Genomic DNA, 14551 nt, shown 5'->3' on the forward strand with positions numbered 1-14551 from the left:
GCTGATCCGTCCGTGTACGTTGGCGTATGCTCAATTGTACGCCACTCCCCTTCGACGTTGTTTCTGGCCGTACGTATGCGGCTGATTTGTGGGTGGACTTAACCTCAACGGCCGCGTACGGAGAGCGTACGCTAATATGGAACGTACGCACGTTTGGCCGCACCGATCAGAATAACCCCCTCTGTCTCTCTCTCACTCTGTCTCTCTCTCACTCTGTCTCTCACTCTGTCTGTCTCTCTCTCTGACTGACTCTCTCTCTTTCTCTCTCTCTCTAGATATCTGTTGTGTTTTTTTGGGGGTTTTATTATTATGTTTTTTTGTTTTTTTTTGAGGGGGGCGGGATTTTCATCCACCCATTTTAAGACAGGAGAGGCCTCAACTACTGCAGTAAAGAAAAACAATATTAGTAATGTGTATCATGTGTATCATATATATATATATATATATATATATTACTGTGTATGTGTGTATATATATAGATATATATATATATATTACTGTGTGTGTATATATATATATATATATATATTTATATATATATATTTATAAAACCCCAAATGGTAGCACTCCAGTGCAAATAACAAGACCAAGCACAGTGCTGTACCAGCAACATTTCAGTGCTGTAATGTGCTTTTGTCAAGCATCTGTACTGTATATTGTGGGACTTCTGTGTATGTTTTATAACAGATTTGCTGGACACTCTACCTTTTCGGGCGCATATAAATAATACTGGCATGTACTTAGTATATTTTTTTATTTTATTGGTGTATTTTATGGTCATTTTTGTTGGTTTGGTTGATTTTTTTTTTTTCAATCATGCTGGCCACACATTCTAATCCTACAATAGTGTATATATAGTGGCCGTCAGAATACAATGCTGGTATCCCAATAGAGGGAATCCTGACAGCTGTCAGGTAGGTATACTGTACCCGAAACCACTGTTCCCGCGGTCTTACCCTAACCTTCCCCCTCCCCACAGCCTACCTCTAAGTTCCCCCATTGAGCCTAACCTCCCCACCCCCCTTCCCCGACCTAATGCTAGCGGTCCCTGTGTGGTGTAATGTGCATTATGGTGTGTGGTGTAATGGGAATTACAGTGTGTGGCATAATGTGTAATGGGCATTACTGTATGTGGCATTATGTGTAATGGGCTTTTACAGTGAATATTTTTTGCAGCGCTTTCACCGCGCACTGTGGCTGTTTCTAGTATGTGCGTGGAGGGGAATTATTCATTCTGAAGCCCAAATACATAAATAAGTCACCTTCTATTTAGTTTGCATTGACGCCCAGTAGGCGGTGATGGACATGCCCCTCCAATGGTGCACCCCCTAAGAAAATGGGCTGCGCACGCCTATGCTTACAACACACTTCTCCTGGCACACTGCCTCGCGTATCCCAGGCAGAGGGTTTGGTGGTACAGGTGCAGCCTGGCAGTGGGACTTGGGAGGTTATGGGCCCGTGGGTGCTCATAATTTTTTGTGGGTGCTAGGGCCCTTGAGCACCCACAGAATCTGCGCCTATGCCTGTTGGCAAATGTTTTGGTTGTTATGCATAAGTTACGCTACTACTGACGGCAGGACCGATGTTGTGTTTCTGCGGATGTAGGGTGCGTGCACCTACGGCAAACTTTCGGTTCGCCGGGTGCACGCACCCATGGCGGCGTGTGGGGGGGGGGGGCAGAGAAAGGCGGGGACGCCGAGCTGCCCCATGGGTTCCATGTTATGCTGGCTCCGCCCATTAATGATTTGCTACCGGCCACATTTATTCCCCAATCCGCCCCTGGAAGGGCCCTCACAATCAGGAAATGTAATTGCCGCCCGGCTCACACAGTCAGACAGATGTTCTGCTGCCGGAAGCTGTTCCCTGTTCCATCCTGACAGCGGGTACTTCCGCTTCATGCGCGCAGCATAATTCTGGACCGGCATCCGGGTGGGTGAGCAGAGAGCTGGCGGGTGGAGCAGCACAGCTGAGGGCACGAGATTATGAGAGCAGCAGTGTGGCAGCGGGACTAACGGGAAGCAGTCCCCCTCCCCTGCTTCCCTGACAGCAGCTGAGCATAGGCGTACACTAGCGGCAGCAGGAAACGGCAGCGTGCCATGAGCTAGAAGCAGCAGGACCAGAGGGGAGGAGAAGCGGAGACCCGGACACCAGAAGGGTGAGTAACTTGTGCTGCTGCTGCTGGCTTCTGGCACTGTGGGGGCATATGTGGCGGGCATGTGTTGCATTGAGGGGGCATAGATAGCACTGTGGGGGCATGTGTGTCATTATGGGGCATATCTGGCACTGGGGGCATAACTAGCAATGTGGGGGGCATGTGTGTGGCATTGTGGGGGCATACTTTGCACTGTGGGGGCATATGTGTGGCATTGTGGGGGCATATCTGGCACTGGGGGCATTTGTGTGGCATTATGGGGCATATCTGGCACTATGGGCATATGTGTGGCATTATGGAGCATATCTGGCACTGGGGGGCATATGTGTGGCATTATGGGGCATATCTGGCACTGGGGGGCATATGTGTGGCATTATTGGGCATATCTGGCACTCGGGGCATACCTAGCACTGTGGCAGCATATGTGTTGCACTGTGGGGGCATATCTGGCATTGGGGGCATACTTTGCACTGTGGGGGCATATGTGTGGCACTGGGGGCATATCTGGCATTGGGGGCATACTTCGCACTGTGGGGGCATATGTGTGTCACTATGGGGGCATATCTGGCATTGGGGGCATACTTCGCACTGTGGGGGCATATGTGTGGCATTGTGGGGGCACATCTGGCACTGGGGGCATAATTAGCACTGTGGGGGCATATGTGTAGCACTGTGGGGGCATATCTGGCACTGTGGGGCATATGTGTGGCACTGGGGGCATACATAGCACTGTGGGGGCATATCTGGCACTGGGGGCATAAAGTTTTGTCATGTAGCCACTCCCCCTTGTGTCATATGACCACGCCCCTGACCACGCCCATTTTTGACGCACGCCTTTGGCGCGCAGCACAGTACCACTAAGACGTTTTTTCTACTTGCACCACTGCTGAGACCCGATTTTACATTGATTTCAATGTAAAAAAGCCCCCAAACACCCCATTTTAATAGAAAACCCCCCTCATGTTTTAAATGTCCCCCCCAATGTTAACGCCACCCCACTATTGACGCCAACCCGAAGCGTGGCGAGCGGCGGCGGTAGGCGTCATCCGACCTTTTCATACCCCCACTATCCACGTCGGCGTGTAGTTGATTTTATAAAGTGTGGCGTGCGCAGTGAGCCACCGAGCGTGAAGCGTGGCGAGCGGATGGGCATAACTTCACAGGTATACGCGTCCCCTCGCGGGGCTCGCCATGCTTAGGGCTCGGTGGCTCACTGCGCTCGCCATGCTCGCCACGCTTAGGGCTCGGTGGCTCACTGCGCTCGCCACACTTTATAAAATCAACTCCACGCCGACGTGGATAGTGGGGGTATGAAAAGGTCGGAGGGAGCGTACCGCTGCGCTTGCCATGCTTCGGGTTGATGTCAATAGTGGGGTGGCGTTAACAATGGGGGGCATTAACCATACTTTGTAACCATACGCAATGAGAAATTGGCCATATTGGCCCATTTCCCATTGCACCCTATGTAAAATCGCGTTGATCGCATCGCGGCCCATTATAATGGGCTGCGACCGACGCGATCAACCCGATTTTGACTTGAAAAATAATTTAACCTTATTCTCTATGGGAAAATCGTGTTGATCGCGTTGGTCGCATCGCGGCCCATTATAATGGGCCGCGATGGACGCGATCAACGCAATTTTCTCTTTCACCGGCAAATTAGCAGGTGATTGACAGAAAATCGTGTCCATCGCATTGATTGTATGCCTTAAGTACCTTACACTTAAGGCATACAATCAATGAGACGGGCACCGTGCTAGGAAATTAGTACCAAAATATTTTTTTAGAGCTGATCCAATTGGATAGCCTGTAAAAAAAATAATAATTAAGAAATAAGTAAAACATTAGGAAAAACTGAAGTCCAATGTTTTATTGTGTCTATTTGGATACACCCCTATGTATTTTATTATTTTCCTTTGTGGGCCCGTGTGTTTTATTTTTCATAAGTAATGTATGCATTTTATTACTGTCCTATGGGAGCCCATGCATTTTTTTCTCCCTGTGGTCGTGTGTCTGTGGTTTTTTATATTGTGGCCTATGTGTGTGTGGTTTATCATATCTGTGTGTATGTGTGTTTTCATATTTTGCCATCTGTTCATGTTTCAGCATACATTCCAACATGACCCTCTCCAGGAGGGACACATTGCTATGCTCCTGGACTTCCCTCTTAATGTATGATTGAGATCACCTGTGGTGGAATACCTTTCTTATCATTTAACCTGTTCAACACAGATGAAGGTAATCATACATTAAGAGGGAGCAGAGCATTGTGTCCCTCCTGGAGAGGGCCATGTTGGGAGGAATGCTGCAGGGAGAGTTTTGGGGCTGACAAACTTCTCCATATGACAATGATTACCAAACTGTGTGCGGTGGCCAGTGGCGGAACTACGGTGGGTGCAGCTGCTATGGGGCCCTGCGGCTGGGGGGGCCCGGGCCCCATGGACAGCAATCAAGCACCCCCTGCACCGTGACCGCCAATAATAATGCCAGATCAGAGCTGCCGCGTCCGCCATTAAGAAGGGCTTGGGCTGGCTGTGCATTCAGTCACTGCAGTGTGCTGAGTTGGGCGGGGGAGGACGCCGCCGACATGCACTTTGACCCGTGAGATGTAGCATCATCATCTTGCTGGGTCTGCTGCTGCTGCTGCTGGTATTAGCCCCGGGCCCGCCGCTTGTCCGGCTTGTGAGGGAGAGACAGAATCCGTGCACGCTGTGCTGCTACTTGCTCTGCTATTAGCTCCGCCACCGGCCGCTGATGTTTCCGGCGCTGATGTGCGGTGTGGTGGTGTGCTGTAGAGCCCCAATGGTGTGGAGACCAGGCAGGGTGAATACTCAGTGGAGAGGACACACACCATGCTGCCAGAGGTAGCGTCATCTGTACTGGGGGGGCGTACACAGCGGCACCTTTACTGGGTATGGGGGGGGGGGGGGTAATTAAAAGGTACACAGCGGCACCTGTAAGTAATGGTGGTAAAGTAGCAGTTACTGTACATAATGCCTTCTATAGGGGGGGGTACCCTGCTCTCTCTCCTGTGCTCTCTCTACCCTCTTTCTTCCCTGCTCTCTTTCCTCCTGCACATATTTCTCTCAGCCCAAACTCTCACTCCACCTGTCTGTCTGCCCTAAGTCCTCTCTTCTCCCCATGCTTCCTCCCTCTCTTTTTCCTCCATCTCCTCTCTCTCTGGCAGTCTCCAACCCCTCTCTCTTACCTGTGCTCTCTCTCTCTCTAGCCCTGTCTCATCCCGACACCCTCTCTGACAGTCTTTATCTCCAACTGTACCTGCCACTGTTTCTCTCCCGACACCCTCTCTCACTCTTTCTTCTGGTGCCCCTCCCCCCATGGGCATTGTAGTGAGCATGGGGGGGCCCTGTCTAAGATTTTGCTATGGGGCCCACATCGTTCTAGTTATGCCTCTGCCTGTGGCACGATGGGGTGCTTTGGGACCATTGCAGGGGTGCCTTGGATTGGTGGTCCAGGACCAATTCAAATGATTTATGGACCATGTAATAGATAATACCAGTGCTGGTGGTTTGCATTAATAAAATATGTGGACAAACAGAAACAAATCTTATTCCTCACCACATAATTTAACATTAGGATGGCATCTAAACACAAGTTATTTAATTGTTATTTTCTAAATTTCTCCATAAGAAACTTTAGCCCTAGGCGTACCTTGAAAAAAAATTCTGATACCATTTTTATCGGTGTAGGAGGATGCACAGCACTTATGGCAGTGGTTCCCGCTTACCTGGCAGGTGCACTCATTACTCACTGACACAAGTGCAGCTAATTATTTAATTTGTGCTTCTGTGTGGAGACCTGGAAAATGTGAACTGTTGGGGGTACTTGAGGATCGAGGTTGAGAACCACTGCTCTAGGATGCTGTGAAAAAAATTGGGAACTACTTCAATAAGTGCTGGGCATCCCCCCTACACCATACTTCCCAACTTCATGAAGTACTCTGGCGGGATGTCTGCGCGTGCCTGAAATTTGGGGGCATGGCCTGGCAACAAGGGATGCAGCCTACAAATTGCATCATTCTGTGAGGCCACCAGAGCCGAATTTCCCATTAGGCACGTGAGGCACCGGCCTAGGGGCGGCACATGTTTGGGGGCGGCACTTGGATGCCTGTGATGGTACTGTCAGCCCAAAATGTACCAATAACTGCAAAATATCCACTGAACTGTACTATATTCCATCTTAAATAGAGTGTAAATGGATAGGACATGCAGATACTGCCCCTATAAACTGTCCTACTTAGTAAACATTATTGTTGTGCCTAGGGGCGCCCTCATCCCTAAATCCGCCCCTGGAGGCCACGCCCCCATTTTGACACTGTGGGGGCATGGCCAGAGGCTCTGTGAGCTTCTAGCCATGCCCCCAGCCCCTCTGGCTGCGGGAATATATGCTGTGCGCATCATTTCTCAGCGGGTGACAGGGGGAGTACCTACTTCCCTGGTAAGGTATGATTGCCATCACCTGTGGTGAGCTAGGTAATTGATAAGAAAGGCGTTTCACCACAGGTTATGGCAATCATACATTACCTGGGCAGTCCAGGAGCAGAGCATTTTCTCCCTGAAGGAGAGGGTCAGGTAGGCAACCATGGGTTAACATTAATTGAAAGGGGAAACTAATAACATTGTTTCCATTGATATCCGGTCCTTATGCACAAGTGACACATTAGCAGCACATGTAATAATCCCAAGCGCACATATCGCCCCCTAGCGGACAGTCCGAGTATCGCAGATGCGAGCGGAGGGAGGCGGCCGGGAGGAAGTGGAGTGTTACATACATTACAGGCAGGAGAGGCAGCCGCAAGCAGCACTGTCAGCCGGGGAGAACGCCTGATATGTGCAAAGGGGAACGGCAGGAATCTCGGGAAGCGGCTGCTGTTCGCCTGGATGATGCATGTGCTCGCAGGGCTGTGGAGGAGGCTCCCTCTGGCTGCTGGCTATCAGGTGAGAGTGAGACCCCCGCAGCTAGAGTCCCGGCATGTGCAAAGACTTCTCTACTGTAACTTTGTGTCTGTGTTGAGTTCCAACTCTAGCACGTCCTGACTCGTGAGCCCCCCCCCCCTTATTCGCCTATGCCCCTCTTGTGTGAAGAATGTCTTGTGTCCCTGTTGTCCATTGCTGCCACAGTGGGTCCACTCTGTACTATCCCGATAATCTGTTGTTGTTCCCTCCCCACGGCAGCCCTATTATATTTCTATGACTCACCCACATAACAGCGGCTGTATTAATAGTGCTGCTCTATGTCAGGGTTGCTGACTTTGCAAAAATCCTCTCCGGGAGAAGCCCGGAGAGGAATCTTGCTTTACGCGTTTTGGGGGCGGGGCTTGACTGTGACGTCATTAAGCCCCGCCCCCATTACAGCAAATATCCGAAATAACAGTTATCCATGGAGGGGGCGGGGCTAAAACGTCACTATTGTGCCGTTTTAGCTCCGCCCCCTCCCCTGAGACCCGCGGATATAAATGCCGCGATCGGGGGGCTCAGTGGGGGTCCCCCTGATTCCGGGAGGGTTGCCCACCCTTCCGGGGGCCGGGAGGAAGGACCCGATTTTCGGGAGACTCCCGCAAATTCCGGGAGGGTCGGCAACCCTGCTCTATGTTGTGGCTTTTACATGTTTCTCATCACAATGCTAAAGTTTGTCATTGCAACCCCAGCAACAGGAAAATATAAAATAGGGGTACATGCAACAAGTATGTACCATTGTATGTTAGTATTGCACAAATGATTCACAGAAAAAAAGGTGCAAACCCACTGGTGCTGGTGTTGTTGTTATGTTTTCATTGCAAATGTCCCAAGGAATCATTGTCCTTAACCTGGACGATATATCATTAATGATATGGGCGATATTTTTAATGATATATAGTGCAAATCTCTCAATGTGTACATGCAGCTCAATCTGTCAATATTGGCAGAGACTGCATGTACGGAGCATGGGGCGCAGGTGATGTTACTCACCAATAGGTCCGATATTGTGAATGATATTGGTCAGTGTGTATGCACTATGTCATTCTCCGGCAGCACCCCCTATATAGTTAACAATACCGGTGGTTATGGGGATGGCTAACTGTGTACCTAGCTTTAGAGTTATGTGGGCCATACATCCAAGGGGCAGTTAGTCATTGCTGTTCTGTTTCTCCAATCAGCAGTCTGGGGCTGGTTGGCAATTTCTCAACAAACCGGTAAAATGCAGCATCTTAAATTACACAACTTGACGATCTGTTATTTTTGGGTCGGAATTGGCTAATCAAGATTGTTCGATTTTGCTGATCATCTGACCCAGCCAAAGGCAGAATGGGTGTTTGCCAGATAGATTCCTGATGTACGGGCCCCTGTACTATAAACATTTGGTTTTATTCTGCATTTCTGTAGAGATTTTGCAGACTGCTCTTTGCACCATTTACACATTGGAAGTTCGGTACTAATTATTAATACAGGAAAAAAAAAAACATACTGAATGCAGTTGAAGGTTTTTATAAATGTTAAAAGGTGCACTTAATACAGTATGCTAGAGGTGGTTTGAAGTCTTAGGGAGTGACCGACAACTGCTTTGATAAAAATGATCTTCAGAAATTGGTTGATTAAAAGCTATTTGAGACAAATCTCTGCAGCTATAAAAACAAGAGTCTTTTTATTAGTGGGAATCGGTGTCCTACATTGAGGATGCAACCTGAGACTGGAAAACATTGCTCATTCAGTTGTACATATTTATCAACATCACATTGCCAAGATATTAATGTTTACAGTATGCTTGTCATGTATTGTACTGTACTGTATGTTAAGTATAAGTTATAACATTTAATATAGTAAATATTCAGTGTAATAGTAAAATGGAGACTTTCTTAAGACTTTGTATATATACGAACACCAATTAATGATAGCTGAGGTGTAATTTCAGCAATAGGCCGCGGTGGACCGGAGGGACTGTTTGAAACCTTCTAGAGCAGTGACAGCCAACTCCAGTCCTCGAGAGCTACCAACAGTTCACATTTTCCAGACAACCTAGCTGCTGCACTCATTACTCATTGGCACATTTTAAAAGATCCACAGGTGGAGCTAATTACTCCAATTGTGATTCTGTGAGGAGGTCTGGAAAACATTAACTGTTGGTAGCTCTCAAGGACTGGAGTTGGCTACCCCAGTTCTAGAGACATATGTCCCAATAAGACCCTCGGTACTTGTGTAGTTTCACGGCGCCAGCATCTAAAATCAACTCCATGCCAACGTGGATAGTGGGGGTATGAACTATCCACATTGGCATGGAGTTAAGTTACTTTATTTTAGATAGTTTGGCGAGCGTACAACCCAGAAGTAGCTACAAAGTAACTACACAAGAACCAGACCCTCTCCAAGAGGCACACAATGCTCTGTTTCTGGACTTCCCTCTAAACCCCTTGGGTGGTATGGCCTGAAATTTTCTGGGCTCAGCTGCGTTGCCATTGTTCAGACAATCGTACGCTGGAGCTCCCCTGACCCCGCTTCTTCAGCCGTCATGCAGTTTACAGCAGTGATGTAGGCGGCAGGTTTAGGGGGACTCGGGACAGTTCAGGTGCCGGAGTCCTCCCGAGCCGCCGTGAACATCCCCATGCCTGCCGCCTGAGGTCACTGTTGGGGCAGCGGCGGCAGGGGATCACAGCGTACGGCGTACTAACGCTGGAGGGAAGGTTAGGTGGGGCTGGGGGGGGAGCTCCTACGACCTGTGATGGGTTTTGATGGGGCAGGACAAACCTGCCCTGCCCCGCTCCAGCAAAACCCACCACTCAAGGGGTTAATTTATGATTGGATCAGAAAGGTGTTTTGCGAGAGGTGATGGCATTCGCCTGTACAACACACGCAGGTGATGGCAATCATACATTAAGAGGGAAGTTTAGGGATTTATTCAGATTCCATATCCAAGATTATCGTACATGTACCAAATGGATAGGATAGAATGTACCTTGGATGTAGTGTCCTGCTCCTCAAAATTCTTTGTTATTTGGCTACACAATATTCTAACTATGTCCCCTGCAGAACGTGAAAATATAAGGAGGGTAGTTTGGTTGTCTACGTGGTACAGTACCTGCCTTTTTAAATATATTGAAGACCTAGAGGACTTCATATAGTATTGGAACATTTCTGCAGCTATGTACAATACCCATATAGATCTGTGTAACACTGCATGGTTCTTGCTACTTTCTTTTTCTTTTGTATCGAGATTATCCTGTCACATTTATTTGATTAATAAAACAATAAAAAAAAAAAAAAAGAGGGAAGTCCAGGAACAGAGCATTGTGTCCCACCTGGCAAGGGGTCATATTGGGAAGTATGTAGAGAGTATTATTATAGAACAGGGCTGGGCAACACCGGCCCTCCAGATGTTAATGAACTACACATCCCAGGATGCTTTGCATTAGTTTTGCTATGTGGCCATGCTGAAACTGATGCGAGGCATGCTGGGATGTGTAGTTCATCAACATCTGGAGGGCCGGTGTTGCCCAGCCCTGTTATAGAAGTTGCCTATACCAGCCAATTAGCTTCTAGCTATTATTTTATATAATGTACTAGATCAGTGGTACACAACCTTTTGTAGTCTGAGGGCTGCATTGGCAGATCGCAGTCATTGAAGGGGCCACTTAAAAATATAAATAACGTACTATTTACTACTGGAGAAGGCCTTGCATCAAAGCAGGATGTGCCTCCTCCACATCACAACCTCATAGTAACACCTTGTCCTGCACTGCCATGGTGCTGTCTCCATTACTATGACCGTCAGTAGGGGTGCCATCAAACAGATGTAATAATGAGGCTCTTGGAGAATAATTGCATAATTGTTCTCTCTGTGATATTAGATTTAGGACCTTTTCTTCTTTGTAACTATATGCTAATTGCTTTAAAGTGACCAGGGCCTGTTCATAAAGCTTTTTTCATAACATTATGCAGAAACTTTAGTTTCTGCATAATCGTAATTTTCCTGCATGTACTTATAGTGTAATGTAGGAGATTTAACAAAAACTTCATGCAAAAAGTCTAAGGAGGGAATACAATTAGCCGTTGTAATTTACTGGGCTAATCAGTAAGCCCTGAAGTGAACTGCCTGCAGCACTTATCAGGGATTTTTTTTGACACATCTGAATAGACGCTGAAAAAAAAATCCCAGATAACCAGGGAGTTAATGGATGCTGCAAACTCGTTAACGCAGGAATCCAGAAAATTTTCATGTATCGTATTCAAATCTTTTTTTTGACCGCCACTAGAGGGCATCAGAATTTCATCACCCACCCACCATGGGAGCGCTCAAGCAGGACTTTTTGTGGCAGACCCGTTAGCTTGGTCAGGTTTAGCCGCTATGCATGTCCTTAACAAGCGTGATATATGTGAAAAAATACATAATTTGCATATCGCACTGCTATCTCCTAGGACAATTGAATACGGTGTTAAAAATTTAAGTGAAAGGGTTCAAATGAAAAAGGGACTGGAATTGAATAGCGTCAGGCGATAAAGTTCAAGTTTGTCTTCTTTTATTATAAAACAATAATAAAAAACTGGTGCCAGATGGATTCCAAAAACCAGTGAACACAACAGTGGCCAGATGGAAACCCGGGAAGCACACTCACGGTTATACTGGTATGGGGCGGCAGCTCGGTTATACACACAAACAGGAACTTCAATGGAAGTGGCACCCCACCAACGCGTTTCGACTTGTAGGAAGTCTTTTTCCTACAAGTGGCACCGGTTTTTTATTATTGTTTTATAATAAAAGAAGACAAAGTTTTACTCAATATGGATTTGGAGATGTTTTTTACATAAAGAAACCTTGATGAGAGTTCCATCACCTTGATATATGTAAGCAATAAGTAAGCATCATTCGTTGATTGCATAAAGAAACCGTTATATACGGGGTGTGAACCCTTTTTATGTAAGAAAAGTGTAAGCGATTCATAGATCCCGGCACGAGGTGACCCTATAAAAGGAGAAATCCCCCAGTCTACCACCACACAAGGGACATAGAGGAATCCACTATATTCATCTAGCTCCAAGATTCCCTTTGATATTTGTGGAACTATATTTATTTGTGGACTACTACACATGTTGCATATTTTTTTTGTGTCTTTCGTGTGAACCACACGAAGTTACAAAGGAACGGACATTATCTAGGATTCCAGTTTGGTAATATAACACCATACCCCAATTGTTTTAATTTATCCCCAGTAGAGCGCTGCACTCCCCAATATTTTTTGTGATATATGATAGTTGTATGCCAGTTTCTGATAACACTGGTTGAGGAGATCAGCTGCACTTTTATTTGCGCAACAGAATTTTGAATATCGTTGTTTTGATAAAGTTCAAGACTACCTCCCTTTCACCCCTGTTAATGATGAGGGTAATTGAATTTGGCCTTAATTAGTGCTGCAGACCAAAGTCTCTATTCTTATAAATTGGGTCTGTGACCTCACCCCCATGTACCCAAACACCATAAGCATAGCTTATCTGAGTTTGGCTTTGTTTTAAACTGTTTTATAACTAACGGCATACCCACTGCTCTCATCCAGATTTTTAGGAGCCATTAACGGACGTAACTCCGCTATGGCGGTGTTGGGTCGCAGGTCCCTCTGGCTCCGGCAGTGGGTGGGTGACGCTGATTCCAAACGTAGCGTAGAAAACCTTCCCTTCACTGGTGAATGGTTGTTTGGCAGCGATTTAGATGATTTTATTTCTAAAGCCACGGCAGGGAAGTCTACATTCCTTCCCTAGGCCCCGCAGACGCCCAAGCGTCTGTTTTCTGGTCACACCCAGCAGTCCTTTCGGACCGGTAAATTCCACCCTAAAGCCAAATGGTTCAAATGCAAATAGAGGCTCCCGTGGTAAGTTCAGGAAGCCATCATCTTTGGCCGCCACTGAGCGGCCATCCGGAGCAGCTGCAGGGGCTCCACCATTAGCTCCGGTCGAGGTGGGGGCCCGACTGGCATTCTTCGGCCACGTTTGGGAAGCCTCAATTCTTGGGTACGGGGTTATTACTCAAATCTGTTTGTAGTTCCAAAACCGAACGGCTCCGTCCACCCTATTCTGAACTTAAAATCCCTGAATCCATTCTTGACTGTAACCAAGTTCAAGATGGAATCCTTGCGGGCCGTCGTAGCGGCACTGGAGGAAGGGGAGTTCTTGGCATCCTTGGATGTGAAGGATGCCTACCCTCACATTCCAATTTGGCTGCCTCATTAGATCTTCCTGAGGTTTGCGTTGAACGACAACTATCCGTTCCGAGCTCTACCTTTTTCGGACTGTAGTCAGCCCCGCGCATATTCACCAAGGTGATGGCGGAGATGATGTTGTTCTCAGGAAACAAGAGAGCTGTCATACCGTACTTGGACGACCTGCTTGTAAAAGCTCGGTCGGCAGAGGCCTTATGTGTGGCATTGCAGAGTACCATGCGGACCCTGTTGGACCACAGATGGCTCCTGAATATGTCAAAGTCCTCTCTGATTCCATCCCAGAGAGTCCTGTTCCTGGGAATGGTGTTGGACACGGTTCTCATGAATGTGTTCCTTCCAGAAGAAAAGATTGCTGCAATTCAGCAGCTTGTTTCCGACCTGCTGGTGAAGATAGTGGCCTCCTTTGAGGCACTCCAATTTGGGAGATTTCACAGCAGGATCTTACAACTCGACCTCCTGAGAAAATGGTCCAGCTCACATCTTCACATGCAGCGGAAGATTGTTTTATCTCCTCGGACAAAAATGTGGCTCCACAAACCCAACCGGCTTGCAGGATGGAGGATTTGTATCCAGAATTGGGTTCTGGTTACCACAGATGCCAGCCTCCTGGGATGGGGTGCTGTAATGAAGGGGCAATCCTTCCAAGGCAAGTGGACCCTTTGGGAATCGACGCTCCACATCAACAACCTGGAGTTGCGTATAGTTTATTATGCGCTACTGGAGGCAGCACCTCTTCTGATCGGTCAGGCGGTGCATCCAATCGGACAATGCCACTACGGTGGCATTCCTAAACCGACAGGGCGGGACCAAAAGCAGGTCCTGCATGCGAGAGGCAACAAAGATTTTGTCTTGGGCAGAGGGACACGTTCAGGCCCTCTCAGCCATTTTCATACCCTGGGTGGACAATTGGGAAGCGGACTTCCTCAGTTGCCACAAGCTTCACCCCCGGATATGGAGTCTGCACCACCAGGTGTTCAATGCTCTGGTGGCTCGGTGGGGGACCCCACAGGTAGACTTGATGGCATCAAGACACAATTGGAAGGTGTCCAGATACTTCGCCAGGACGAGAGACCCACAGGCGGAGGGGGTGGATGTCCTATCGATACCTTGGGTGTTCAGCCTGGTTTACATCTTCCCGCCGATCCCCTTGGTGGGTTGGGTGCTAAGGAAGATAAGAGATGGAGTCGAGGTGACTCTGG

The 14551-nt window shown here is 47.8% G+C and overlaps 1 protein-coding gene across 1 annotated transcript in view; it reads left to right on the forward strand.

Annotated features, from left to right (window-relative positions):
* The first annotated feature begins 6858 nt into the window (after nucleotides 1-6858).
* The window catches only part of MCUB (mitochondrial calcium uniporter dominant negative subunit beta), a 112033-nt gene continuing 104340 nt past the window's right edge, over nucleotides 6859-14551 (forward strand). Inside the window, exon 1 of the mRNA XM_083177944.1 lies at nucleotides 6859-7110. Coding sequence (XP_083034070.1) covers nucleotides 7054-7110 — 57 coding nt within the window. The 5' untranslated portion in view covers nucleotides 6859-7053. The remainder of the gene's footprint in view (nucleotides 7111-14551) is intronic.

The sequence above is a fragment of the Crinia signifera genome, chromosome 1, assembly GCF_055691185.1.
Source record: "Crinia signifera chromosome 1, ASM5569118v1, whole genome shotgun sequence".
NCBI lineage: Eukaryota > Metazoa > Chordata > Amphibia > Anura > Myobatrachidae > Crinia > Crinia signifera.